The 27,758-nt window shown below is 34.0% G+C and overlaps 1 protein-coding gene across 1 annotated transcript in view; it reads left to right on the top strand.

The window, feature by feature from the left end:
- Positions 1-864: 864 nt before the first annotated feature.
- The window catches only part of LOC125236704 (5-hydroxytryptamine receptor 1A-alpha), a 55,595-nt gene continuing 28,701 nt past the window's right edge, over positions 865-27,758 (top strand). Inside the window, exon 1 of the mRNA XM_048143621.1 lies at positions 865-1,205. Coding sequence (XP_047999578.1) covers positions 1,045-1,205 — 161 coding nt within the window. The 5' untranslated portion in view covers positions 865-1,044. The remainder of the gene's footprint in view (positions 1,206-27,758) is intronic.

Raw genomic sequence — 27,758 nt, 5'->3', positions numbered from 1 at the left:
TTATGTCCGACGGTCCATTTCAAATTTTTCCGGTAACCCAAATAAAGCGGAAGTCTGATAAGTTATTCTTTGGCCGAAATTTTGTGGGCAGTTGATTGACCTTTTCCCGTTTTCGGCAATATTAAGGTAACATGCGTAGCTTTTTAGGACAGGTAATCTTACCTGTTATGTTTTTAACTACCATCAACCTAGGCGACCTATATCAGGTCAACCAAGGCGGTATAAATATCTGAACAATGACTCTAGTAAGACGTTACTATTGTTTATACTTCACCTAAACTAAACGATGATTTTAGGACATCTTTTTACTTATTTTAAGATATAAGAGGCAAATTATTAGATCGGTCGACTGATGGTAAGCGGTTACTGCCGCCCATGGACACCCGAAACGCAAGACTCATTTAACACAAAATTGTAATAAATAGTTAAGTAACTATTAGCGTAAATTATGTGTTGTCTATGCTGTTAAATATTTTTTTTATACTACGTACACAAACAAGCATACGGCCCGCCTGATATAAAGCGGTCACCGTAACCTATGGACGCCTGCAACTCAAACAATGTCACATGCGCGTTGCCACCCCATTAGAAACACCCCATTAGATTAGCAATTATAAAACTTCATTCAATTAGAGAAATGATACAAGAAGAATGTAAAGTGACTCCCGGTACCTAGTAATAATTTTACGACTTAGCAACAGTACTCCGGTAAATCTTACCAAGAATCAACTTTGCTATTAGCTTAGCTTACTTAAAACAAGTCTCCCAGTCGTGGAAGTCTGAAAAGTAGATATAGTAGACATAGAAAGAGGTGGGGATGGCTTGCCACGCGCGACGCTCGACCGGCTGAGCGCCGCTCGGTTCAGTTGTCAACCGACAGCGCTGAGAGAAAGACGCGGTCACTCCGACCGTTGTGTTCTCAAAACTTTACGCGACTACCACTGCAGCGACTTGCTTCAACATTGGATTGTATTTCGTACTGAAAGTGTCTAGTTACGTGCAGTGTTTTGTTATAGTGATGACTGTTGACTGGAAACTGCTTTCATGTCTCCTGGACAAACGTTAATGTCAGAGGAGATGGAAGCTAAGGACCGGCTGGTTGAGGAGATTGTGCTCCTAGTGCTGTATCTGGTGTCGGCGGCTGCCAACTCGCTGGCGCTGCTGGTGTTCTGCCGAAGACCTGGGCTCAGAACAGTATCCAATCGGTAAGTTTTAGACAAACTTTGAAACTTTTCTGCACTCCTAGTACCAACTTTTATGTGTCAACGGTTTTATGGGCTTTTCTTAAATGGATCAACTTGAAAATTCTCTACGATACTCGTAAAGATAGCTACAATGAATTATAATGATGTAAAAAGAGAGAGCTGCTTGGTCATAAATCTGGCTTATCCTTGAAACCAGTACTAAAGCAAATTAATGAGCGACATGATGACCGACACTCGTGTGAAAGCAATAAATAGCGAATTTATTCTCAAACTTAAACGTGGAAGAAACACATGACGAGAAATTTAGGGTTGTTGCTAACTGACAACATCAAGCAACGCCAAAACATTGACGCAAGCACAAAGGCATCGACATCCTAAACTCAATGCATATTCAGTTTGGCATTAATACAGAATGTACTCAAACAAAACTGACCTCCAAAGCATGATGCTTTATGTTAGAAACTGACACGTCTTTTAAAATTCCTTTTTTTGTTACGAGCATCCCTAGCTCGGGCCGGGAGCCAAAACCCGCAGTATTATTAGACTATTAGTGTCGGTCCGTACGTCTACCTGAGCTCCCATGTTTGTTTTATTTTCTAGCGTTTGAAATTTTTGATTTATGAACGCTTAAGAGTAAATGTTGTTAATCTTTCGCCGGCGACAGTTGTTAATGAAGACTAGATTCCCACAGTCGCTCGACGAGTTTCGTCAGCCACAAGGTCACGCTCGCCCCATCACCAGCTCCCAGAGGTAAAGAACCGATGGACGTAACGGTTACCTTAATACCGTGCAAGAACTGCACGATTAATTTTGCAAACCTCTATTCGGACTCTGACTTCACTCATGTCTTTTATCTGTTATGTTCCCCGCCAATGACGTAAATCATTATTTGGACTTGAACGCCATGCGTATTTAAATATCAACACACTTTTTCATTGATTAAAAACCACTTGAATTTGTTATGCAAAACAGAATGGATCCAGATATTCCTGCATCCGAACAATTAGGAAGAACACGTAATGTAATATGATTGGTCTTGAGACAAATGTAAGAGTAAAAAGATTTTCTAGTTGTGTTCCGCGTAAATTATTTACCTCGTTAACATTTCCGGATATTCGAAGTAGATGATTAGTCAAACTGCTTGTTTATCAATATTAGGACTAATTAAAAACCGCTTCAACGTAAATATTGAGTGTAAGAAATTCCACAGTATCTTGGAACTCATTAAGAGTTATCCTTCGTTGTATGTGGTCCACGGATCATATCGGTATCTCGTGTCAGACACTAATCACTGTAATCCAAGTAGTCTCAGCGTTTCAAACACACGCTCAGCTCTCATTGGCAGACGGGTGTGCCTCCACGATTAATTTGAATACTTAATACCTGCGCAAATCTTTTGATGCTAAAATTCCTTTACAATGTTTCCAACGTTTCCACGTGTATTGAGTAAATACTATTTGTTGTTATCATTATCATTGCTTTCATTTACGCGGTCTCTGACCACGTTATTCTCTGTTTACTTTAGATACTAAGACCCAGTATCGCTCACATAGTCTATGAGTCATTCCTGACCCCAAATAATCGCAGGCGACCAATTGAAAATTCCGTAATGGCCGTGGGTTGTTCTCACGAGAGCTCAATTTTGCAACTGGTTGGTTTATTAGCTTTAAATATTGGGATAGTCTTCGGTGCCCTTTGACTTTCGACCAACATGTCGTTGAACCTTACAACATCACAGATGATTTTGCATACACCGTGGAGAGGCAAGCTGAAGGTGAACTTGCTAAAGTAATAAACGTGTTTGCAGGCGAAATCTTTCTGACAGGTCTGTCATGTTTAACGCTTCCAAATGGAAATGGAGACGCGTAGTAATAATATTTTTTCATTGAACCATCAGACTGTATCAATATTGTTGATAAAATTTGACGGAGATCATTATGTTTTAAATCGCGATATTTGAAATGAGGTATATTCGACTGTCTTACTTTTTGTGAACTTCTAAAAAACTTGGTCAATTAACAACTTTTGGCATATATCCTGCTAGGTGAGAAATGTCGCCATATGCTTATTGCAAGATCACGAATACTCAATGAAACTCCGAAGGTCTCCCTTTTTCTAAATTGACATAAAATGTTAGCAGAGCTAGGTTACTATCTTAATATCATAAAACATTGTGTAATATGCGGCATTGAGGTTCCTAAGTTTCCTAACCTTCATGATTGCGAGTATTTCATTAAAAATTTGCCAGCTTTTACTATTCAATCTACTTAGTGTTTGACACACAGCCAAATGTACTAATAGAACATGTGGACTAGCAAAGTATATCAATATTTCCTAACGTCTGGCTTCACACTTCACGTAGAGTTCACGTGAGTATGTAATTCTTGCTAACTGTTGCGCCAATGGTTGCAAAAGATGTCATCTTCTATTGGTCGACGTCGGGCATTAGGTTTCAAACTAAAATCTGAAAGTATTAGGAATCACTGTATGTCCATATCTTTAATTTCTCGAAAAAATTGTTTAAAATGCTATTAAAAATCATTAAAATTTCTAATTGCATTATAATTATCTAATAGTCAATGTAGGTAAACTATTAGTACATATACCTATAACAGTACCTTGAGTAATTAATTTAAGTCAATTACGTTATCTCTTTGTCTGCCGCCTGCGTGAGGATGACTTGACAAGAAACTATTTGGACTTCGTTCTATTGATATTCGCGTAGAAAACAAACAATATACATGGATATCCTGGCAAACTAAATACACAATTAGACATTAGCTAGCTTTTAAGTTTAGTTTTTTTATATAATTATGTAAATATTTTAAAGACTACTAAAATCATGAATTATGAAAAAAGAATGAATATGGTATTGACATTGCTCAGTAAAAATATAAATTATAGTAAATATTTAGCTGAACTAAAATTATCAGATAGCTTTTAGAAAGTGCAGTAGAAACTACAATGACTGTTTCAATCAAAAAATATTTAAGGGCAATAAAAGTCAAATAGAGAAAAATGCACATTTTTCATTCATAAATAATGTTATGATAGGTACTGTAAATGTCACTAAACTGTACGAGTAATCTTCAATGTTCACACAAACATAATATTTGTATCGATTTCCGATTGGGTGTTATGTAAATCGCCATTTTTTTTTTAAATTTTAAATGGGCTTGGCCACAAAATGGGCTTACTCTTGGCCACAGACTAGCCAAAGGCAAAGACGTGGCCTACGATGGAGTGAGCTCGCCCAGAAGGTTGCCGGGTTATATGAGCTTCGAGTTTACGAGTACAACACACTATATAATTCTAATTTCCATTAAAATCTTCTGCTATATTCAAATGCTTAGTTTTGCATTTTAACGGCTGGCAGTTACGGTTTGGAATTCGTATTCTTTTTGTTCTTTTAAATTGTCAGACACAGGAAGTTTGAAAATGGAACTAATTGTGACAGCACCATAAACAAAATTAGTGATGACTACAGAGACGTTAATAAAATGGTTCAAGATTATGATTTTAATTAAGATTTGTTGTAAATATTTATCCTAAGTAAATTAACGAAGACTTAGGTTGTCTTAATGCTTGCTAAACAACAATGGAGTCTGGGAAACGAACAACTTCAAATATTGTTTCGGAACTTAAAGTAAATGATGATGCCGGTAGTAAAAAGGTCAGACGGAATTGGTTTACAGATAACAAAGAGGTATAAAGCCGAGATAAGTTGACTCGTAAACTCCTTGACAAAGACATTGTACAGGCCTCGGCAATCGATTGATATTGGCAGGAAACTATGTCAAGTGGCGCGCTGAGGGTTGCACTTGACGGGTGAATTAAAAAAAAAACAAATCATAGACTACGTGCGTGCAACTTCTTGCAAATGGCGTGCATTTCTGAAGTAGTCGTAAGGTAAAATAATTATATGGCCGTTATAATTTGTTTGGAAATAATGCGTTGCCGTTGCGCGTTATATTATGTAGCTATTTAGATTTTAACGTTACAAGTTCTTCCTATTTGTAACTTTTTCAAGTACTCTCTATAAACATGTCAACACCATTCTTTATCTATTGATGTTAAATGCAAATGGCCAAAACACCGTGAAATATCTAATGTAAGCTATTTACAATGTCGTTAGTTGAGCAACCATCGGCCATATCTTGGAGACAGAGTGCTTGAAAGCATTTCACCTTTTACTGTATCTTAATGAGTTGTCAAATGTTTATGAACCTTGATATAAGAAACTTCTTTAGTTTCTAACGGAATGCAATTCTAAATTCAAATAGGTACAGATTAAAAAAATAGTAGCGATGTTCACGGCTATTGTCGTTACACAAAGGATTCGATATTCAAAATCCATCTTCATTCTTAACTCGCTTTCCTTTTCGTATATTCTAAATTTAAACGCGAAGACTCATATGGGCATGCTTATAAATAGACTTGCTCGTTTTCGTGACGGCCTGTCCGAATAGATCATACCAACTAAATAGGCGTGGGTGCTACAAGCAAAAATCTCGATTAGGATAAACGATAAATTGTTTTTTAATAGACACATACTGAACCATAACTTTGTACTATTATTAGACGAACCAGAGTTAGATCCGGTATAGCTGGTTGTCAGTTTTGACAAATGAGTGATGTCATAGCTTTCTTTAGAACAAAAACAACTGTCACTTTCAAACGCGCCCGTTTTAGATAACTATAAACTCAGAATCACGATTTACAAAACAGATATTAGTATAACTGTCAAATCGTCACGTAAAAGAATTCCAATCTATTGGTATTACGAAATAAAACGGATATTGTGTAAAATTGCTATAAATGTCTAAACACGCGCGGTTATTTCTTAGCAACTGTAGAATATAAAAATACAAACACGAAAATAACGTTCGAAATTTCAAATTAGGGCCGTTTCCAAACGCAATTTCGAAATCGAATGCATGTAGATCGATTCGAATCAATCAGGATGCGAAGTCACGTCTCATACGAGTCACACGTCCCTACTGGGTACCTATCCAACGTCGTAATCGTTTACACTTCGTAAGTGTATCGTAGCTATAGCTCTCTCTGTCGCTCTTCTGTAGTGGCGCGACAAAGCAGTCTGCATTTCGATCGCCACGTAGCGTCAAGAATTGTCACATTGGCTAGGCCGGCTGGCCCAACAGTGAATTCCTGACTTCATAAAAACGTTATAAATTCGACTTTGCGCCTCAAGTAATTAGGTTTAAATATTGGTATCTTCACTGTCCGATTCCTTTGTTATTTAAACATTAACCGTTTATAGTTCGAATAAAGGAGTTTTTCAATTGTTTTGAAAATCAGAACAATCGTTATAAGGTTTCCTCGTGCATCGGTTCAACCACCGCAATTACATAGATTTAAAATTGTAATTTCTCTGACATTTGACACATTGCGTACGCGTACAGCACCGTTGCTACAACGATCAGGGACATTTCTGAGTGAAAGTGGCGATTTGTTAGTAGATTTGAGCTAGTTTTATACCAAGATTGCACGCGTGCAAGTGAAATGCAGTGACAGTCAGATTGTATTGGAATTAGATTAACATTTATAAATATAATGCAGGCCCTGACTGGATACTTTCGTAACTTTACTATTGACGCGACGTAACTGGGCCATAAGGAACAAACGATTGTATACGAGCGAAATGTAAATCATGGTAAATCAAGTGCTGAGCATTATGTTTATTGTGCAAGGCGTTATAAAACCTGATAAATTCATTTATTCGATTATTTTATGAAAGGATTTTTTTATTTTTAAATAGCACACTTCAAAAAGTAGCTAAGTACGACAAAACGCATACCATCGTATTATCTTTTTTAATTTATAGTTTTTTGCGAACCACATATTTTCAAACAGAATACTTTACATGCTAACGGATGTTAGATAATTTATGTTTAGAGTTCTAATATAGGACTGACTGTCCGTAGGATGTTTATGCTACTGCATCCCAAAATTCTCAAACTCGATCGTGTGAACAATAATATAGGAGCGGATATCGCGCGTACTCAGGATTCCGTTGTGCGCTCTAGAATTTTGTCGAAATTTACCGTTTTATTACCTAAATAATTTATGCGATTTGCAAGAAGTGCATAAACATATGATTCGATCGCGTATGCAGTAGTAACTTATGGAAGTTTATTGATTCTATTCAATATACTTAGGTACAAACTTATCTCTTGTCAACATGCTTTGCATTTGTTCACTAAAAAGGTATAGACAACACAAATACTTTTAGTAATTATTATCAAAAATATACACAGTCAAAACTAGAAAAAAACTCATTAAAAATCATGTCCTAGTGAAACCTGGAAACCGCAAACTATACTATAAAATTTAATATGAGTATGAGAATGCAACAAAGCTGACAACTTAAGTAGAAGGCCAAAAAAACATTAAATAATCTAACACTTTTTCATACTCTTCTAACGATGTGGGCAAGAATCATGGCAAGAGATTATGAGTTGTCTTGCCATGATTCTTGCCCACATTCGTTAGAAGAGTACCTATACACAGACAGTTAGTTACTGACCTTTTATCCGGATAATGACTCACCAAAGATAATAAAAAAGCTACTCGTGGCAATGGGCAAGCAAATCTATTTTCATTTGCTTATCGAATTTAATTACTTAAGTGTCCAATGGTTACTTGACACAGTTTAAAAGTAATAAATAATCATTTATTTCTTTAACTGTTTCAGTCACTAGGAAAAAAACATTGTGTATAAATAGGTATGCATATGCACAGATGTGCATAATAGTTTTCCATCGGATCATATGCTTGTATGCGACGCGCATGATCATCGTATTATCAAAGAAGATCGAGGGTTTAGAGAATTGCTGTCAACGCCATCTAGCCGAGAATGAAACAACCGTACATTTTTTTGAATGGTTCCGAGGTGTGGTTTTTTCTTAGACTTTATCTGTCTATACGGAGTTATATCGTTATACATGTCTTTGGTATTATCATGACATGTGTTACTAAGGTTTTGGACAAAACCGCGCGCCAACGTGAACGAAACGATAATCATTGAGAGAAGGTAATAGGAACTAGTTATCCCATTAAAAATGACCTAAGTTTAATGCAATTCAATTTCTAACGGCCATGCTATTGTAAGTAAGACATTGAGGAATAATGAGAGAATTAAATCAACAGTTTGGTTTAATTGCATAGCTGTTTTCACGGTCAAGGCGCGGTCGGAACCATAGGCACGCCATATTTGTCAAAGTATAGTTATACAGAGTGGGGCCTGTAACAAAGGCGAAGAATTGAACTGTAGGCTATTCTCCTTATACTAATCAACATTTGTTCACTGACTTTTAAAAATTATGAAGTCTTTAAATTTTTAATTTTTCATACAAAATAAATATTAGCTTCAATGTACGCCATTATTGTTGTCATTGACGTTGTCTGTCACACTTTAGACTTAACAGAATTCGCAATACATTACCTCTTAGAAAAAACTTTCAAGGGTGATAAAAATCAAAATACATGTTATTTTCAAAAGTCGCCGAACAAATGTTGATCAGTATAAGGAGAATAGCCTAGAGTTCAATTCTTCGCCTTTGTTACAGGCCCCACTCTGTATAATTTATATGAAACAGCATATGGGAATTTTGATATAATATGCAATATAAAATGAAACCAAGAAAGCGGTGACACAATACTTCGCCAAAGATTTAGATGCCTTTATTTTGACAGAAAACGATAACAGAAGAAGAAAGGTAGGAAATCTAGGACAATGATGATGATGATTTGCAGTGTAAAATCTATACAATTCTAAAGAATCATAGTGAAAAATAAAAGTTTCGTTACGATACTCTTCAAAAGCATTGTCTATATTTTTAATTGCCCGTGAAAATTAGACTGCGCCGACCTCTATATCCAATGGCCTTACATACGTTTTAATATCGTTCAATGTAGAAAAGATTAAAGGGTCCATAATTACTAAACCATTTTAACCCTGAACAAAGGTTTTATTCATAATCTTAACCTTAAAATAAATTGCTTAGCAACAATTAAAGTTATAGACAATTTCTTAGTATAATCAACTTCAACTTGGCGGATCAAACGACGATTCAAAATTTTGTACCAATTTGTAACCGCTAAAGAAAAGGAGTTGTGTATCTATATAATCATTTTTTTTATATTGCCTATAATGTGTCCCACTGCTGGGTATAAAGGCTTCCCCTGTTTTCCGCCACTCGTCGTGGCTTTCATAAAATGATTAAAATTTTGATTCGTTGTTTCATGGTGACTGTATGTTGCTCATTATTTTTTTCTCCCACTGATCCGGTTTTTATTTGTAATCGTGAGAAGTTAAATACAAAGGGGTTATTTATTCTTAAAGGATTATTAAAGTCCATTCATTTAAGTCGTTATTTGTAATTAAATAGATTGTCGCTAATCTTTACTCGTCTCGTGTTCTTTTTTTTATGCGTTCATGTCGCATGATCTTTAAGGAATAAAGCAGTTATTGTGTGTTAAGTACGTACTTAATTTAGCACAATTTGAGAAGTTTTAAAGGACGAGATAAAGTCATAAGAATTAATTTTACCTGCCTGACAGCAATTCGTTATGTTTGTAACATAAAACTATGTCTAAAAATTTCCTAAAGTCTGGAACTTTGTTTTAAGTGAAAAAACGCTTATATCGGAAAGAAAATATCTGCCAAAACTGTCTAGACAACCTTTTATTTACGATAAAGGACCGAAGTTTATGTTTGTAATCATATTTAAAGCGCTTTAAGGAAATCCCCTTTTAAAAACCCATTTACTTTATTTATAATAATAAATTGTCCATACACTTAGAACAGCACAAGGATGCCTCTCCATCAGAGATCTGCTTCGTCGATGGAATACCCACATTATCCATCAAATATAATTCATTGGTCCATTATTCTTCTTATCGTGTGAAGGGATCATAAGTTCTAAACTAAATAATATTTTGCCACCTCCAACCCTCGAGGGTTGTTGGTCCATATAGCATAGCACTACTTGCACTAGCTTATTTGTGGATATCAAATCCATTCACGTAGTACATCTTTAGTGCAAAGTCACCCTTAGGAGATACTCTAATGACTTAGTCATTCAATGAGAGAGCCGTGGCTCAGTGCCAGTAAGTGCCCTAGCTTTCGGAAGGTCCTCGGTTCATTCTTGGCCAAACGGTTTGTTATTGACATTAACACCAATGACTACTCATATTACTGCTTGCAAATCTGCAAATACTAAATATATTAAGAAAATATGACATAAATACATAGAATAAGTTTCTTCTTTAGACCCCCTTTTAATCGATATTTATAAACATACGTTTTATCCATATCTCACAGATACTCTATCACATCTAAAATCTATTTATATCTATAGTAGACACTACAGAAATCCAATAATTTTCCACATTATTTCTAGATTAGCAATAAAATATTACACTATCTCAGACATAGTCTGGTTTCTTCAAACGACATTAATCGTAAGTAATATGTTACGTATGTGACTCACTTCACTGACTAGGAATGCAAACTTCAATCACTGTCTTACAAATTTTAAATTTAGAATTCAAATCATTTGTTTGAATTCTCGAATCACTATCTTAGGTTTTAAATTTAGAACACGTTCATTTGTTTGAAATCGCGAGGTACAGGTGTGCCAACACTGCCAACAGTAACAAATAGGTGAAATAGGCGGGGCAGTGAACCTTTGTCATAAAATAAACCTTTTTTAGAACATTCCGTCATTTCTTTTTCTCTATAAAAAGGGAATCTTTGTAAGTTGAATAAATACAGATTGATGCTAAACGTTTACAACAGTAAGAGACGATAGAATAATTTTTATCATGTAGAAATTCGCACGCATGTGGTAAACCTCCGTGGTTAAAAAACTGGTAAAGTACTTTTCAAGCTAAAATTGATTTTCCAACCGCTCATGCACAGTTTTAAACAGTGATTACAGTTTATTTATTTATTTATGACCATTTTATTGGTAGTTAGGTAAGGGAGCGAGGTTGTTCCATCACGCTAGGTAAATGCACTCGCCTTGCAAATGCATTTAGTGCTTCCATTGACCTATTTGCTGAAAGCTAGTGCACAGCCCGCCTACTAAACTATTAATTATATTCTTTTTATCCTTGAGAAATCGGTAGATTATATTACTTATAATCTGCTCTTTTTTACAAGCAGATAGTTTCGTGTGAAAGGGTTTTTTTTTTCTTCAAGCCGTGAATAGACGGTAAACCAATTATAGCCATACACAAAAGAAAGACGTAGTATCCGAGAAAATGTTAATTTCATTATCTTTTTCATCTACATTTCTTTATTACTCTATTTAGTAAATTAATTTGCCAAATATAGAACTTTTAATTTTTATATTAAATGAGAAAAAAATTCCTACATATTTTATGCCATCAAACAATCAAATGATTCATTTGATATCTGATTTTGAATATTGAAATGCAGTACTTTTCCTTCCAGACTGTTTGATCGATATTTCCGATATGTCACCAAATTGGCACAATAGTTATCGTGTAATCGCTTTTAATCGATATTCCTGTTTGCACTGTAAAGTAGTGCCTACTGACATCAATAAATATTTAAAACATAATATTTTATTAAAAAATAAACAAATCAAACATTTTTTGTTTTGAGTGACATCGCCATAACAGGCAAAGTACCAACTTTGTCTTTTAATTTACCTAATAAATAATAATAAAAAAACAAGTAAAGTAAACAAGAATACAAAAAAAGACAAAAAAGTGAATATTTGTTTCGTAAATACTTGGCACTCTTATTTTTAAACAGTCAACGAACACTAACCCAAGAACTGATAAAAACGCCATCTGTCGAGCAAAAACAAAAACTCTAAATGTTATGACTTAGTGCAATCTCAACAGGATACGAGTTTTTGTTGCGCAGGCGACCATTGTTCTAGTAATTAGTAGCCATGATGGGACTATTTCTGTGTCATTTTATGGAAATGTAGACAATTGTAGAATCCGCTGACAACTGTCATATTCAACAATAGTACAAACGCTAGACCAAACTAACTCTGCATTAACAATAACCAAGTATAAAAATGTTTTCTTAGTGTCGAATTTCTATGAATACAAGGTTTTTTTTTTGCAAATAGAGAAATATTAGCTTAGGACTTTTAACTTTTTTGACCTTCTTAGAAGAAATTAAAAATATTGAAGAAGTACCTAGTTCAATACAATTGTGACTAAAAGGCTCGCTAAAAACTGTCTGTAGCGTCTGATCACAGAAAAAACCGGCCAAGTGCGAGTCGGGCTCGCGCACAAAGGGTTCCGTAGCAGCAAATATAATAAACCAATAACTTAACCAAAATTACAGTTAAATCAACCTATGTCAAAAACTATAAGAGATACTTTGATCAAACCAAAAATCGTTGAAAGAGTTAATTAGCATGCATCACCTCTATTTTTTTTAGAATTTTATACCCCGTAGTTATAAAAATAGAGGGGGGGGGACATACTTTTTACGACTTTGAGAGCTGATATCTCAAAAACCGTTCACTTTAAGAAAAATGTTTTTTAGAAAACTTTATATCATTTTAAAAGACCTTTCCATTGATACCCCACACGGGTATGTACATCGAAAAAAAAATTTTCATCCCTCAGTTACATGTATGGGGGGCCCCACCCCCAATTCTTTTTTTTACTATTTAGTGTCATAATTTTGTAGCGGTTCATACAACACATATTCCCATCAAATTTCATCACTGTAGTACTTATAGTTTCCGAGTAAATCGGCTGTGACAGACGGACAGACGGACAGACGGACATGACGAAACTATAAGGGTTCCGTTTTTGCCATTTTGGCTACGGAACCCTAAAAACAGTCGCCAGTATTTAGTATCCGTTTCATTTCATGTAGACTTTTAGAAATTAATATACATTTGCAAATAAGTATAAAAGTCAAGTTATTTTATTAAGGTCTAAAGGTTTTTAATAATAAGGTCGATCTTAAAAAAAAAGGTCGCCGATAGAAAAAGTTTAATACCGTCACAGACTGGCTAAATATAAAAGGACAAAATTTAATATGTACATATAATGTAGGTTAATAAGTAGGCGGTTGAACATTATAATAATGAATCTAAAAAATATTAATTTTAAGAGGAAACAGACCTTTCTGTTTGTCTATTTTAGGCAAATATACCCGTAAAATTGACAAAAACGGGTCGTAATATTAATACGAAAAAAATCTCTTAAAGGTAGACAGTAAAAGGCTTAAGAGTATATTTTTACTAGTATATTTTAACTCGGGCCAGTTTATTTTCTTCTGGGATAGGATTGCTATCTTGCAAAAGTAGGTTGATAGAAATAGTCAGATAATTACCTAATGCTATTATTAGATAGATTATGTCTGCCCAACGCATCTGGGAAATATTGTAGGCGTATGTGTAATAACTTTTTATCTGTCTAGGATATAAATAGAATATTATTTTTATTGCAATCAGTCATCATCGAGTCATATTTGAGTCACAGTCCATAAATGGATTGTAAAAATAGTTATGGCATACTTGATAATAAATTTGTTAGATTTTAAATTCTAAGGTTATGTCATCAATCAATGGACATTATATCATAATATATTATATACGAAAAACATTTATCATTGTAATTACTCACTTAAACAATATTTATCATATTTTACTGTATGATAATTAACATAAATACCCATAATAATGTCATATAACTAATAATTAAAGTGTATAACATCATAAAAGTCGACATGGCAAGCAGATGAAACTTACCTCGGAATTTCCTCCTAATAAAATTACATTATACAATGAAAGTAAATATCTTGGATCATTCCATTTGGTCTTTTCAGTGAGTCATCTTATCATCTATCAATTCGTTCAGTACTAATACTAAAACGATACGATTTTTTGTTACTAACTCATATACATTTGCAAAAAACTTAATTAAACAAAGAGAACGAAATAAAAATAATCTGTGACAGACGCATGAGTGATCCAATATTAAGACTTCAATTTTTCCTTTTGAGGCTCAGATCTCTAGAAACAAATTTCAATTCTTATTTTTCCTCTATCCCTTTAAAGATAAGTAATAAAACCCTTGACCTGTCAAGACAACCAAGTTAAAGAAAAGTCTTACTGAATACAGATTAAAAATATAACAAAATTAGGTCAGTCCTCAGAAATAAGGTGAAGGCAAAGTTCTGGAACCAATCTTTCCGACGCCTATCTAACGAAATTAATCATAAACAAACAAACAGTATTTTATCGGCACTTGAAACTTCTATGACAAATAGTTTATGTTTAAGTATGTCATTCCCTCCGTTTTTCACTAACTATGAGTAACACCGACTTCAAATACAATAGTATGATTGCATGCATCGTAAAGAAAACCAGCGCATGTCTTTCTTAGTAAGTAGTTCTGAATTCTAGCACACATCAAACGGAATTTTATTGATGGAGACTTTCCCGACGACTTGACTCCAACTATCATGATCACTATGACATTCGCCTTTGGAAGGACTTTATTTAAAAAAATAACCGTCGAGACAAGTTTTTACAGTTGTTCAATTGGTTTTTTTGCTTAATTGTTACAATGCCTAAAAATATTTGACATTGACATTTTCCTTACAGAATAACTCCCTACAAAACTGAACTGGCATGGCATACGGACCATCATCATAGCCCGCGCGAAATCTAATTATTTTAGCGGTTACTTTCCGCTACCACGGTTTAAGATATCACCTTATCAGCCAACTCTAATCCCCGTCTTATGTGACGTCACAGAAATTCTCAAGCATCTTTTGGAGCACCTTTTATAGCCACTAATGCGAAAGTTTCATGGAAACTAGGTTGATATGTCAAAACAAAAGTGTAAACCTTCTGTAAATTTCCATGACTTCTATGTTCCATTTGAGACTTTTGATGGCCTTAATGTTTCTTCTTCTACTTGAAAATTCAGTAATTAAGGGATAAACATTAACCGGGAAAACCATTACAGCAAGTTTCAACTGCTTGTTTCAAACTTTACATTTAGCTTGCTCGTTCTAATTCCCCAGTTTTTCTTTATCGACACGCCGAAAATTTTCCTTGTAAGTAATCAGATCAATTTCACGGCTACAAGTTAATTGCAATCGAGTTTAAATACCGAGTGTTGAGTTGTTGACCGAGCGACCTTGGTTTGTACAGGATAAAGCTGGCAGCACTGCCTCTTTCGAAAAATTTGCACAGACAACCTACTGACCTTTCTTTTTTAGACGTACGGGTAACAATAACAAGCGATCTGTCTTTGATAATGGAACGTCGTTTAAATATTTTAAAACATTAGCGAATAGGGACCAGAGCATATTTTGGTAGTGAATGTAATGATGCCACTTATTTTCTGCCGATTTATAAAAACAACCATCAGGTGTGATCGTGGTCAAACGTCTACCTATTCATACTAAAAAAAGGCCAATAAAGAAATAAATATTAAGGATATTATTACACAGATTGGTTTAGTCCCACGGTAAGCTTAAGAAGGCTTATGTTGTGGGTACTCAGACAATTTAGGTATGGATAAAAGATATTTTACGTGCAGCAACACGGATTGAGCTTTTGTCAAAATCTTGTGTCAAGATACAGCCAACGATATAACAGTATTTTGGATAAGACTCCCTGAAGTCAACCACAACTTTAACGGTCTGCTACTTATGCCAACATAAAGCCGGTAAAACCTATTAATAGCTTCAGCCTTCAGACGATATTTTTTAAAATTGATTTTGAAACGATTTTCCCGCTCAGGTTCATCCGAGTTTGAGTAGACTTAACAATGGCTTACTCGAACAATAGACAGCACCTGAACCGTTTCCGCTGGAACAATGCGCCCGTATTGTACGCCGCAACATACCTAACATTGTCTGTGTCTTACCCGACTTCAAAACTTTAAAAGGTTCAATGTCTGCCAGTTTTCCTTTATATCTTCTCTCTTTCCTTAGCATAACTATTCCCATATGCTGTGTCTCTTTTTCTTGCATTTTCGCTCTTGTTTTTCTTGTCTTGTTTTCAATTTTGCGCTATTAAAAGCATACTGTTCGTCGCTCGCATATTTTTTGCTATGGTATTCTGTCCATCTGATCTTAAGTCTTCCTCTTCCTTGTACTTTAGATCCAACAACATTTAATCAAAAAATCTTCTCTTTACATATCTAAACATTCCAAACCATCTCAGCCAAGCCTCTTGTAGCTTATCGGCAATAGGTATCACGTACCGTACCTGCTCCGAGGCTAATAATATCAATATCGTGCACCAAAATTGAGCAAAAAAAATGTTTTTAATACTTGTTTGTCTTAAAATATAATGTTATAAATTGGCGTGTTTTAATTGGTTTTATTCAAACAAATTAGCTCCTTTCACCTTCGAGCCTTATTCCATGTCCGTGTCTATGCTACCTTCACTTCCTTGATATTTTATTGAATAATTTTGTTCAGGCCTTATTAGGATGGCAACACTGACTGTATAATATTTATATTAATCGTCGTGTAACAAGAAAATATCAGTGTAAATAACAAAGACTTTGTTCGAGAAGCTATTAATTTTATGAGATACAATGTATGTCTTTTTAAAATATATTTTTGTTTTAAATGAAAAATAAATCGCTGTCGCATACGAATCAGCAGAATTTATTTTGAATTCATAAATATTTCAGATAATTTTAAATTCTGAACAGGAAGCAACACTGGCAATTTATATTTAAGACAGATTTCCCTTCACCTTTTTACTTCACACTTACACACTTGTAAGAATAGTGAGCCGAAGTTTCAACACAGATTCAGGCTGAGAAGTTCGCACGATGTTATAAAAAAAAATATATATGAATAAGATTTGTGTTACCTTAAACAAACTTGCTATTCCTACGCGTAGTATTTCGTAACTCATCCTTTACCTTGCGGTCAACAATGAAACTATCAGATAAGGAATTTGAACTTAATTAGATATGTACGAAACATCCTCGGCAATCTGAACAATGTGAAAAGTCCAGTAGTTCTTTATATAAATAAAAGGCGGTGCCGTCACTCCTAAATGGTTAGGTAATCAGTTACATTATTCAACATTGAGTACGAGTATGGTCGAAGGCCGGCAACGGAACGTAGACAAAGATGGGTGCTGCTTTGAATGCCAGTAACTTTTTTAATAGCGCCTTTTGTCTATGACTACAAAGGAGTTTTAGGCCTTTTGTAAATTTAAATATGGAATGCAAGAAAGAAAGTGAAAACGTGAGCTTTTCGTGGCGATTAAATTGAAAGTGACAGATTGCTGCTGCATTAGCTATAAATACCTCTCTGAATATATTAAACGTATACAAATCGAGTTGTTTTCCAACCTGGCGCAGTAATAACATAAGTAATAACCCTCAAATTAATAGCAACACTTTGCCAAAGTCGTTGACTCCTTGAGAGCCTAACTTGAATGAAATTATCCACGTAAGTGAATAACGATCAAACTTTGAAGAAGCTAACGTTGTTTTCCCATTCCCACCAACTTCTATAGTTGCGAGCGAATTTAAAAAGGGGAAGATAATGATACATAATGAGATTATTCAACTCAGAGGAACTTTATGAAAACATGGCCACCTTTAAAGCATGAATTTCCTTTCCTACCTCTTATTTGCCATTTCCTGTGTCAATTTCGATCTGCGTCAGTCATTACCATAAATACGTAGATTAAAACTATAAAGGTCGAATTCGAAAGCGTTGATTACTTACCATATTCGCCTAGGTTTTGAGATCCTTTCCACCTCTGACGCACTTTTTTAATATTACGTAATGTAAACTATAGAAAATAAAAATAAATTTAAAATCAATGTCAATGTCTAGCAAAGCGATTATTTCAAAGCTATTTGTTCGATGGATCCGATAGAAACTTCATTTGACAAAGCACTACCAACGGTTATAATGGACTTCAATAAACAATCGTGACCAATCACGTGCCCGCGATCGAGTTTCAAATTCAAATATAGAACACAATTTCGTTTCCAAATTGAAGGATTATTTATTGCGTATACCTGTAGTTTTTTCCCCAACGACATTTTATTTACGGCTATTTGTTTTTTTGTTTTTGCTTCATTTAAATACGTATTAAAATCGATTTTTAGAAGAAATAAATGATATTCTTTACTTTGTTGTTTAAAACGCGAATGCATTTAATGGAAACAGTAATACGAGAGAGAGTGCGTTTTAATATTTGCACACTAGTAACCGGTTTTCTGGTATGCGAGTACTTGTATAAACTAGCTTAAATAAATTTTCCCGCTCTAACTAAAAAGCTTTTACTTTAATATTGAAACAAAATATTATTTCTACAAATTCTACTCGCAAAAAAGACAAATCGAGGTATTTCTAAAAAAGATTAATGGTCGAAGGCTGCCAAGTTTCAGCCGTTAATCGTGCCACAGACAAGACAATCGCACCTACACATTGTGGTAGGCAGGGAATTTTCCAGTCCTACTGGATCCGCAAACATTAACAATACAAATTACAAGCGCGACCGCTGCTAATCACATCGTAATGGCTTATTAGCGCCAAATCGGAACGACGCCATTTTGGATAGTTTTTTGGCATGGCAACATTTCCGCCATTAAAGGACGGGGTTACCATAACAAGACAACTTTTTATTTACAACCGACTCTTCATTCTAACCATCGAATTGTAATTGATTACCGTGTTGATGAACCGCAAATGTAAGTTTGCAAGACTGGTTTCGCCGAAGTGTCATCGACAACGCCGTGCGCAAACGCCGGGTGACGACAATGCTTTTTTTACGGTAATGAAAAATACTCCTATGACGTAACCTGTTCATAATGAACCTACATATCGCTTATTTACAAAAAAGTCATTGTTATAATTTTCTAAAAAACTGTAACTGCCTATACGTCAATCAATACAAATTTCTTTTAAAGTTTCAAATAGAAAATGTATTTGTTTTATTTTGATTTTTAATCTTAAAAGCTTCTATTGAAGCCATTAAGAGAGCACTTATAAACAAAGAGTGCATTCAAATGCTTAGTGTCATTAAGAAAATTGCTTGCTTATCTACTGGCAACACAGCGGGTCAATAGAACATCGCCACAGATAACAGAACCTTGTAAGTACTACCAACATAAAATACACATAAGTACTTAGTAAAAACATTAATTTTTGTAGCATTTCCTATTGATGAATAGTTCCTTTAATTTTTGATTACATCATATCATTCATTAAGGTTTCAAAATGTAAATTTAATTTGTGGTATGAACCACATGGATCATTCAATTATTTACACTAATCCAAAGCGTGAATGGAACATTAATATTAATGTCTAATTTATAAAAACCAATGTAAGATAAACAGATCATCTATACGTTCATTTTGACCACCCAAATTGCTATACCTACCTCCTAATTATTCGTCGAAGGCATATACAACATAAATATAATCCCAATCTAATGTCCATGCCTCTATTAAAGCTACATCTAAGAAGTTTAAGCCAATACATTTTTATATAATCGTCCTTTATTATTGTATGTCTGAACAGTACCACCACTGGCACGTTGTGAAGTTCAACCAAATTTATTTTCCTGCATAATAATTCGATATCCACAAAAAAAAAGCTGAGCGGCGTTGAGCTTAGCTTTCTTCATTTTTGAACACCACGAGAGTTATTTTTACAAGTTTATTTTAGGCACAAAAAAAACTCTGAGGCTTATTGTTTTTCTTAAACTGACGTTGGACACTTTTGACTTGTAAAACTCCATCCACTTGGACACATTAAAAAATATCAACGACCCCGATTCCAAACTCATGTGCATGTGTAAATAATTCATCAAATAAAAAGAAAGTTTTATCTAACATGTACTCATTCCTAGCATCCATGCATTTATTCCTAGTTTCATTCTGAAATCACTTCGGTAGTATATCGTTTATTGTAGGGACAATGATTGTTTTCGTTCGTCCAGAGATATGTGTACCGGTTCATAAATATTCTATTAACTCACATTACGCAACGCGGGCAATTTCGCGGATTCTCTTTAATATTTACACAAAATTCTTCCTCGCTTATTTACTAATGGTATTTACCTATACCACCTCCAGTGTTATTGGTAGTGTCAAGTAAGCAGAACCATGCTTTACTTTATTGTTTATCGTTTTAATACTTATCGATTATGGCCATTAAAGTTTTTGCTATGAAGTTCAAAGAAAAATTACATAGGATTAGAACAAATTTAATACCCTAAAGTAAAGTCTGATGAAGGTAGCGTCCAGGGTTTATTATGCATAGATGCAAGTTCAACTCAAATGTTTGTCTATGAAACAACTAACGACCGTAAAAATCTTCAAAGAGTGAAAAATTTCGAATATTCAAAACGAAATGAGTAACTTACCTTAATAATTCTACAGACAACTATTTAATGAACCAATTCGGTCAAATACGTGACAGAGACCATATATGTCATCTCATCATTCAATTACTTTTGTTGCATCTTAGTTCTTTCACACAGTCCATATATGTCAAAATACAATAATTAGATCTAAAATGTTTGAATAAAAAATGACGCTGTTGCTAAGAAGATACCAGTTTTACTGAATCACACAATATAAACACGTGTGTCCAAAGTGTAAGATAGGTTTGCGAGCATATCTTTAACTAATCCTACTGCAAAAAGATTATAAGGTATTTAAGTACTTGAATGTCTGACATCCACAGTCATACATACAGTTGTTTCCATCTACACATTTACATGTTTAAATATCTGCACACATTTTTATACCCATGTTCAGATTTTTTTCTTAGTGAAGATTTAACTGAACGCGACTGTTCATCAGACAACTCATCTACATTAATTTGCAATTTGTTTATTTATTATTAAAAGATGTCACTACAGTCTTACCTACCTAAGGTAAACACGGATTCCGCAAAAACAAAGCGTCATGCAATTAATGATAATGCTAAATCATTACCATCATTCGCGTGCCTGATAATGACCGGTTTCAAGTGGAAAGACCCTGAGACACGGATAGGAAAACCCTTTAGACACCCACAAAACGGTTTTAAATTAACTCAGGATTTAATACATATGGAGCCATTGTCTCTTAATTGATTCATTATGAGTAGCTTATATGGATATCGATATACTTCCTGGTTTTGCCGAGTCATGCGCGTTCCTATTATTGTTTTTGTATTGGACGGAGATTGATCAAAGTGTTTTACTGGTTTGTACAAAAAGCGATGATGTCATACTCATAATCATAATATTGATTTAGTTTACATTGTCTAGAAAAATTATATAACTCTCTTTACGGTTTTGAGAAAAAAAATCTAAACTACAGTAAAGAAGGTCAGAAATTGTTATTATAATGGTTCACTGTAATAAAAAAAACTATAAGGTCAATACCTTATTTATTTACTTAATGTGTATAAACGAACTTATGCAAATTCACTGACGATTCAATAATCATTTTTAGAGACGTCAATACGATATCATAAATACGATACATATCCATTCAATCAGTTTTAATGTCTGACACATTTTTGTTTGAAGAAACTTTATATTTGATCCTGATATATCCGATCCATATCTAGATGTATCGTCTCTTAAAGTTCTAATCGCGCCGTACATCATCCTCTAATAGCTTATCTTTCTCTAATGATCATAAAAGGAAAATTTTGCTAGCGCCAATTAGCTTTATTACTGACCATACACGTGCTAAAGTGGCGGTACATGGTAAAGATTGGAATTAACCTACTTCGCCTTAGAGGCCACTACTTACGAACAGAAGGAACACTTCCTACAAAATTGAGTTTGACAACAGTTCAAGGTCAAATAGAGTTGTCCCTTTCGACTATTTAGGGTTGCCAAAAATCAAGTGAATATTTCATTGGTAGCGCACGCAAAGAGACATCAAAAATTGTTTCTCGGATAATTTCTTTTAGCCGAGAGGAGCCGGAATCGCCCGATCGTCACAGTGTCTTAATATTGCAAAATACCTAATTAGAATTTAGTGTGTTTCGTGTACAGCACTCAATGAAAACATAAACAAATTTAAACATAATCTTTTTGTTACCGTCATGGGAATGTAAACAGACATTAGTATGCACAGTGGAAAGATACATTGTAAAATTAACGTGGAAAAAAGAAATTTCTAGTAACAAAGGACTTTAGATGGTATAGCATGATAAGCAAAGCCTGTATGTACCATAAGTTTAAAATTCAAAATCTTTAATGTCAAAACAACACATGTTATAAAATAATCATAATCATCAATAATTATCATCATCATTGAAAATAATCAAGTTTTTGACTTTTCTGAATACGTTAGGTACTCAAAAGCAGAAATGTCATGATAAATTACATTCCACGAATAAAGTTAACAGCGCTCCCAAACAATTTCTTACTATAGTCTATAAGTATTTAAATTAATTGAAACAAAAGTTACGTAATGTAAACAAATAATTAGCACATTTTGGGGTAGTTAGATTTGTCGGTTAACCAACTAAATACAAAACCAAGCGGATAGCTTGACCCTAAAATAGCTTTAGGAGCCTTTTGAGGGTGAATGAAAACATAACACGACCAAATAAGAAGGTTAACAACAGATGAGTGACAGATCCGCTTGGTTTTGCATTTAGTTGGTTAACCAACAAATGTAACTACTTACCCGAAAATGTGCTAATTATTTGTTTACATTTTTTTTAAGAACTTAAAAGTACAGACTATAGAATCAATTAACAACTATATATTTGACGTATTTCGTGACGTTCGCACTAACAAACGTACTAAGTAAAACGTCAAAATCTCATGGTACAGGTTCAGAAACTCGTTGTACAGTTGATTCATTTCACTTAGCAGTTAGTGATGTGAAATATTCCGTAGTTACATTAATTATTGAGATAGAAACAAGTTTGCATCTCTGTGAATGAAGGAATAAATTAATAGTGACATTGATGTATTTTATTGTAAGGGATCAATAAGATCTTGATAGGTATAACTACTTGTACTAATATGTATTCTGTGGTATAACGGAGTGTATGGAACTAAAGTTATGTAAACGCTATAGAGTTTAAAAAATCCGGTCTAGTTAGTACTTTGTCACTTTGTAATTGTATGAGGTCCCCATATTGATTATCACTGTGACAAGGCACGAGACGGTTCAAAGTTTTTTTTTTGAGTTCATAGATTGTGACGCAGTTTTAAACACAGCATTAAGTAATTTCGTTTTTCATTCAAACTAACTTGTGGTTTATATTAAAAACCAACATTTAACAAGTAATATTTTTCCATGCCAAATACCAATTAGGAGTACTGGCCGATTCCGCGAAGCTTTAGTCATAAAAGATTTAAAAAGTTACACGAGACCACGCCTTGTTTATAATGCCTAAATATAGAACTTAACGGAAAACTTGTCCGGTTCTAAAATTAAGGGGCCTCAGAATTAAGATTGACAGATTTTATGTTCAGTTAATGGAGTTCTAGGAAGAACAACATGAATCTTCCCAAAGAAACAAACAAGGTTTTTACCGTAGGAGAGCTAAATCAGCAAAAAAGGATTATAATTTTAGCAATCAATGTACAAGAATCAGCAGTAAGTATCTATAAAAAAGTCAATCATGTATTGTAATTTGTAGCTGTCGATTATTTTAAAAACGAGTAGAAATGTGTGATGCTGATAACAGTGATGAGTCTAGTGATGTGCAAGTTGCGGAAACTTTCCAAAAAAATCTTAAATTTCTTGAAAAATTCACGAAACTTTCACGAAAAATAAAGGGAATTTAAATTTATGAAATGAAAAGTTTCCATCCATACAATTGTCCATACAAAATATGGAAAGTTTCCGAAGTTTTCCTATGTGAAAATTTCAGAATTTTGGAAACTTTCCGTCGGCACATTAGTAGTGATGACAAACGATTATACGATTTCATTCACAAAGTACTTTTTATAAAATATGAATTATGTAGACATGACAACGCGACAACTACGTCAATTGTCTCAAACGTTTTTTAAACCATTCATGCCTAACTTTTTTTTAAATCTCATATATATTTTATGAAGCCCCATGGCCGACATTTGGATGTATATATGCGGGCGAGGCGTGGAGCGATTTGTCCGCAGTTTCGGCATCTGGTCACGGTCACGGCCAGTACAGTAGGAAGTGGTAATCATTCAAAATTTAATCCCGTCTGGATGATTTAATAAAGTTTTTGTGGGTCGTCCTTCAGCATATAGACGAATTGTGCTAGTTTATAGGTATTTATTCTGAGTGGATGTTGGAAAAATACAGACTACAACGCATATGGCAACCGATTTCTCAGATACTCAAAAATATTTTTTTGAAAATGCTAATGCGCAGGTGTTCGACAACAAAGGTGTTTTTTTACTAACAGGTATCTAAGTATTTTAGTAGCAGTAAATTCGAGACTATACCAAGAATGTATTAATAGTATTGACGTAATTGTTAATCAGCAAGTCATCTTACGTTTTTTTTTGCTAAGCCTGACTGACCCCTGCTTCACCTAATGTTTGACAGCTTGCTGCAAAACGGGTTATTAATTCTGTTGTTAAATATTTCAAATGCACAACAATGTTTTTATTTGATTTAATTGACATGTAAAGACATGTTATTTTTTAATATTGTCTTCGGTTACCGCGATAGTTACTCATGAAATAAAACTATGGAAACGGATTAAATCGGGTATAATGAATACATCCCGACGTTTCGAACTCTTTACAGCGTTCGTGGTCAACGGGTGACTGAGGAAAAATTACAATGTGCAAAAACTACCCACATACAAGAAATATTAATTATTATTTTTTAGTAAGGTTTTTAGACAATATTGTTGCTGTGCGCACTAAAATACAAGGACCAATTATGTACACTGTCGTCACTGTCGTCAGTCGGGTTTTGTCCAAATACCCTAAATAAAATACACTCTTAGGGCCACTTGCACCAGCCGCTTAACTCAAGTTTAGTGACAACAAGATGAGTGTAATATGGTGGGTTAACCTCGGGTTAACCCTCCATTTTCGGTGGTGCAAGTGACCTTTTTAGTGTTAAGGATAAAGAAGATCATTTTAATCAATTGGCCCGCTAAGCTACTTCTGCTGATGACCGCATAACGTAAGGTATTTCTGTCAAAAGGAATATCAAATCCTAAAACAACAACAAGCAAGTTCATTCTTTAAGTCTGATTAAAATAGCTACAGGAAAATGACGCTACATTATTTTAGATATGGGCAAAGCATTCATGTTGAAAAATAATATCGCATGTAATTTCATAATATTTCGTGATCCGATCCATTTCGTGGTCATGTTAAGTCAACACACGATTCAGTGTTATTCCGATTCAAAATCCGAGGGGTGAAAAGCAAACCACTAGGGTTTTTAAAGGTACATGAGTGCTATAATTATAAAGGTGTATAAATATGTTAATAAACAAGTTAACAATGGTCGTGAATTTCTAAACTGCACTTAAACATATGGATTTTAGGCTATTTTCTGGGATAACCAATCTGATATTCAACATTATTATGTAACTGCCCAAAAATACATTTTAATGGTCTACATTTTTTGTAAACCATAAACATAAACCTTTAAAATGTAGAGGAATCGGTTTTAACACCACACCTTATAGTCTTATTGAACAACGTAGTCTACATTATATACCAAACCCTTTTTTACATGATTAACATTTATAAATATGTTACATATTTAAAACGTCTACAGACGGGGATATCCTAACCTTGCTCTTTTTCACTACACGACCGTAAATTACGATGTTTATAATAAAACATTTCAAAACAAGCCAGATCAGAACACTCTAAACGTCTTCACTAATACCATAAATTTCACGGTATGCTTATCAAAAAGAGTGGATTGTTATAATATTTACAATTCTTTGCAATTTTTGAAGCATTAAAAACTAGGTCAAAATATTTCTGAAAAATATAATTTTGTCATTGACCCATTAAAAATATGAGGCATATATAAGCGATATGAATGATTCTCAAAAATAAATTACCATCATTTGTGCTTTCTTTTATAATCCGTCATTGACTGTTCAATTTATGCAAGTTTCATATCAAGGTTGAAAAAAGTGGGTTAATGATTTAATCATTAGAGAATATTCTAATATTTGTGAAAGCTAATTGAGATATAAATAAAATAGGCCAGCGACATTACCAACCTACGCGAAATGATCTTCAATGACAATTTTGGCTGAAAAATATGATCTCGAATCTGCTTTGATAAAAAATAAACATTAGCTGTTCGCTGGAGAACTTTTGGCGCCACTCTGTGATACCTCAAGGCCTTAATAATTTAGGATGACCAGTAAGGTAAAAGAAAATGGCTATGAATCAACTGTTCTTAAAGTAGATACATTATTTGATTATAAGTGACAAAAAATACTTATCATATTTAAAATTAACATCATGTGGAAAAGACCACATATTTTTTCCACATTATTTGTCCACTTTTTGCAGCACAGAATATTGGTATCTGGAAAACAGTTCTCAACGAATTATATAACCTAATACAACTATGTAACATAACTTTTATGCTTTGAAAAAAACTGGTCACGGAATTGTATATTTTCGACTTTTATCCGACATTTAAAATTCCATTCCTCAAAGTTATACAAAAGTGACTGGACTATTTATATACTATTTATTATTTAATTTTTATTATTTCAATTTGCCGGAAGGAATTTCACCTAAAATGTATCAAAGTCCACATTATCTAGTTCACACGTTTAAGAAGTTTTAAATTCATTATTAGCCAACATCTTCTTAAATGACATGTTAAACAAACACTACAGACTTGCCGAGGTGTCACGGTCAGCTAAGACCTCGACATAGATTTTTTGTCGAAATCGCAAATTAAAAATAACTTATGACTAATTTTTAAACTCTTGGTAGGCACATTTTATCTTGTACCATGTGAAAGTGTTTATGAATTTATTGGTTGGGGAAAACAGTCGTAAATTTTGAATATTTACTGAAATTCATGTAAATTTTATTTTTATCTCCCTATCTTTTCTGGACTGCAGATTGCACTTTATGTGTTTTCATTACAAACTCAATAAAACGTAATATAAAAGCTCTGGTACAGATTTTAAAAATGTGCATAGTAAACTCCTTAATACGTAAACAAATATTCCTATTACACTACAAATATTGACATTCGATAGCAATTACAATTTCTAATCAAATCAATCAATGTAAGACCATGAAACATTTCTTCATCGCAAGGTTTACTTAACATGCAGCGTTGCCCACCAATGGTCTTGTGTTTTCCAATGCATGTATACGATTGTATACATTCAATTGTATCGATTCCGCATACGAGAGATCCAGATGCAATTATATACAATTTATGCATGATTTGATTTTCAAATAATGCTTGAGGGTCAAAGTGATCAAAGGGCAATATACATAATGTATGTGGTGGGAGAATATTCTGGTCTGCGATGGTGGCCGTGGCTGTTGCGAAGGGGAACTAATAGGAATCTGTCGTCATAACTTTAGCCATTAACA

Source organism: Leguminivora glycinivorella, chromosome 19 (assembly GCF_023078275.1).
Source record: "Leguminivora glycinivorella isolate SPB_JAAS2020 chromosome 19, LegGlyc_1.1, whole genome shotgun sequence".
NCBI classification, from domain to species: Eukaryota; Metazoa; Arthropoda; class Insecta; order Lepidoptera; family Tortricidae; genus Leguminivora; species Leguminivora glycinivorella.
The sequence above is the reverse complement of the archived record's forward strand: the minus strand, read 5'-3'. Positions and strand labels throughout refer to the sequence as shown.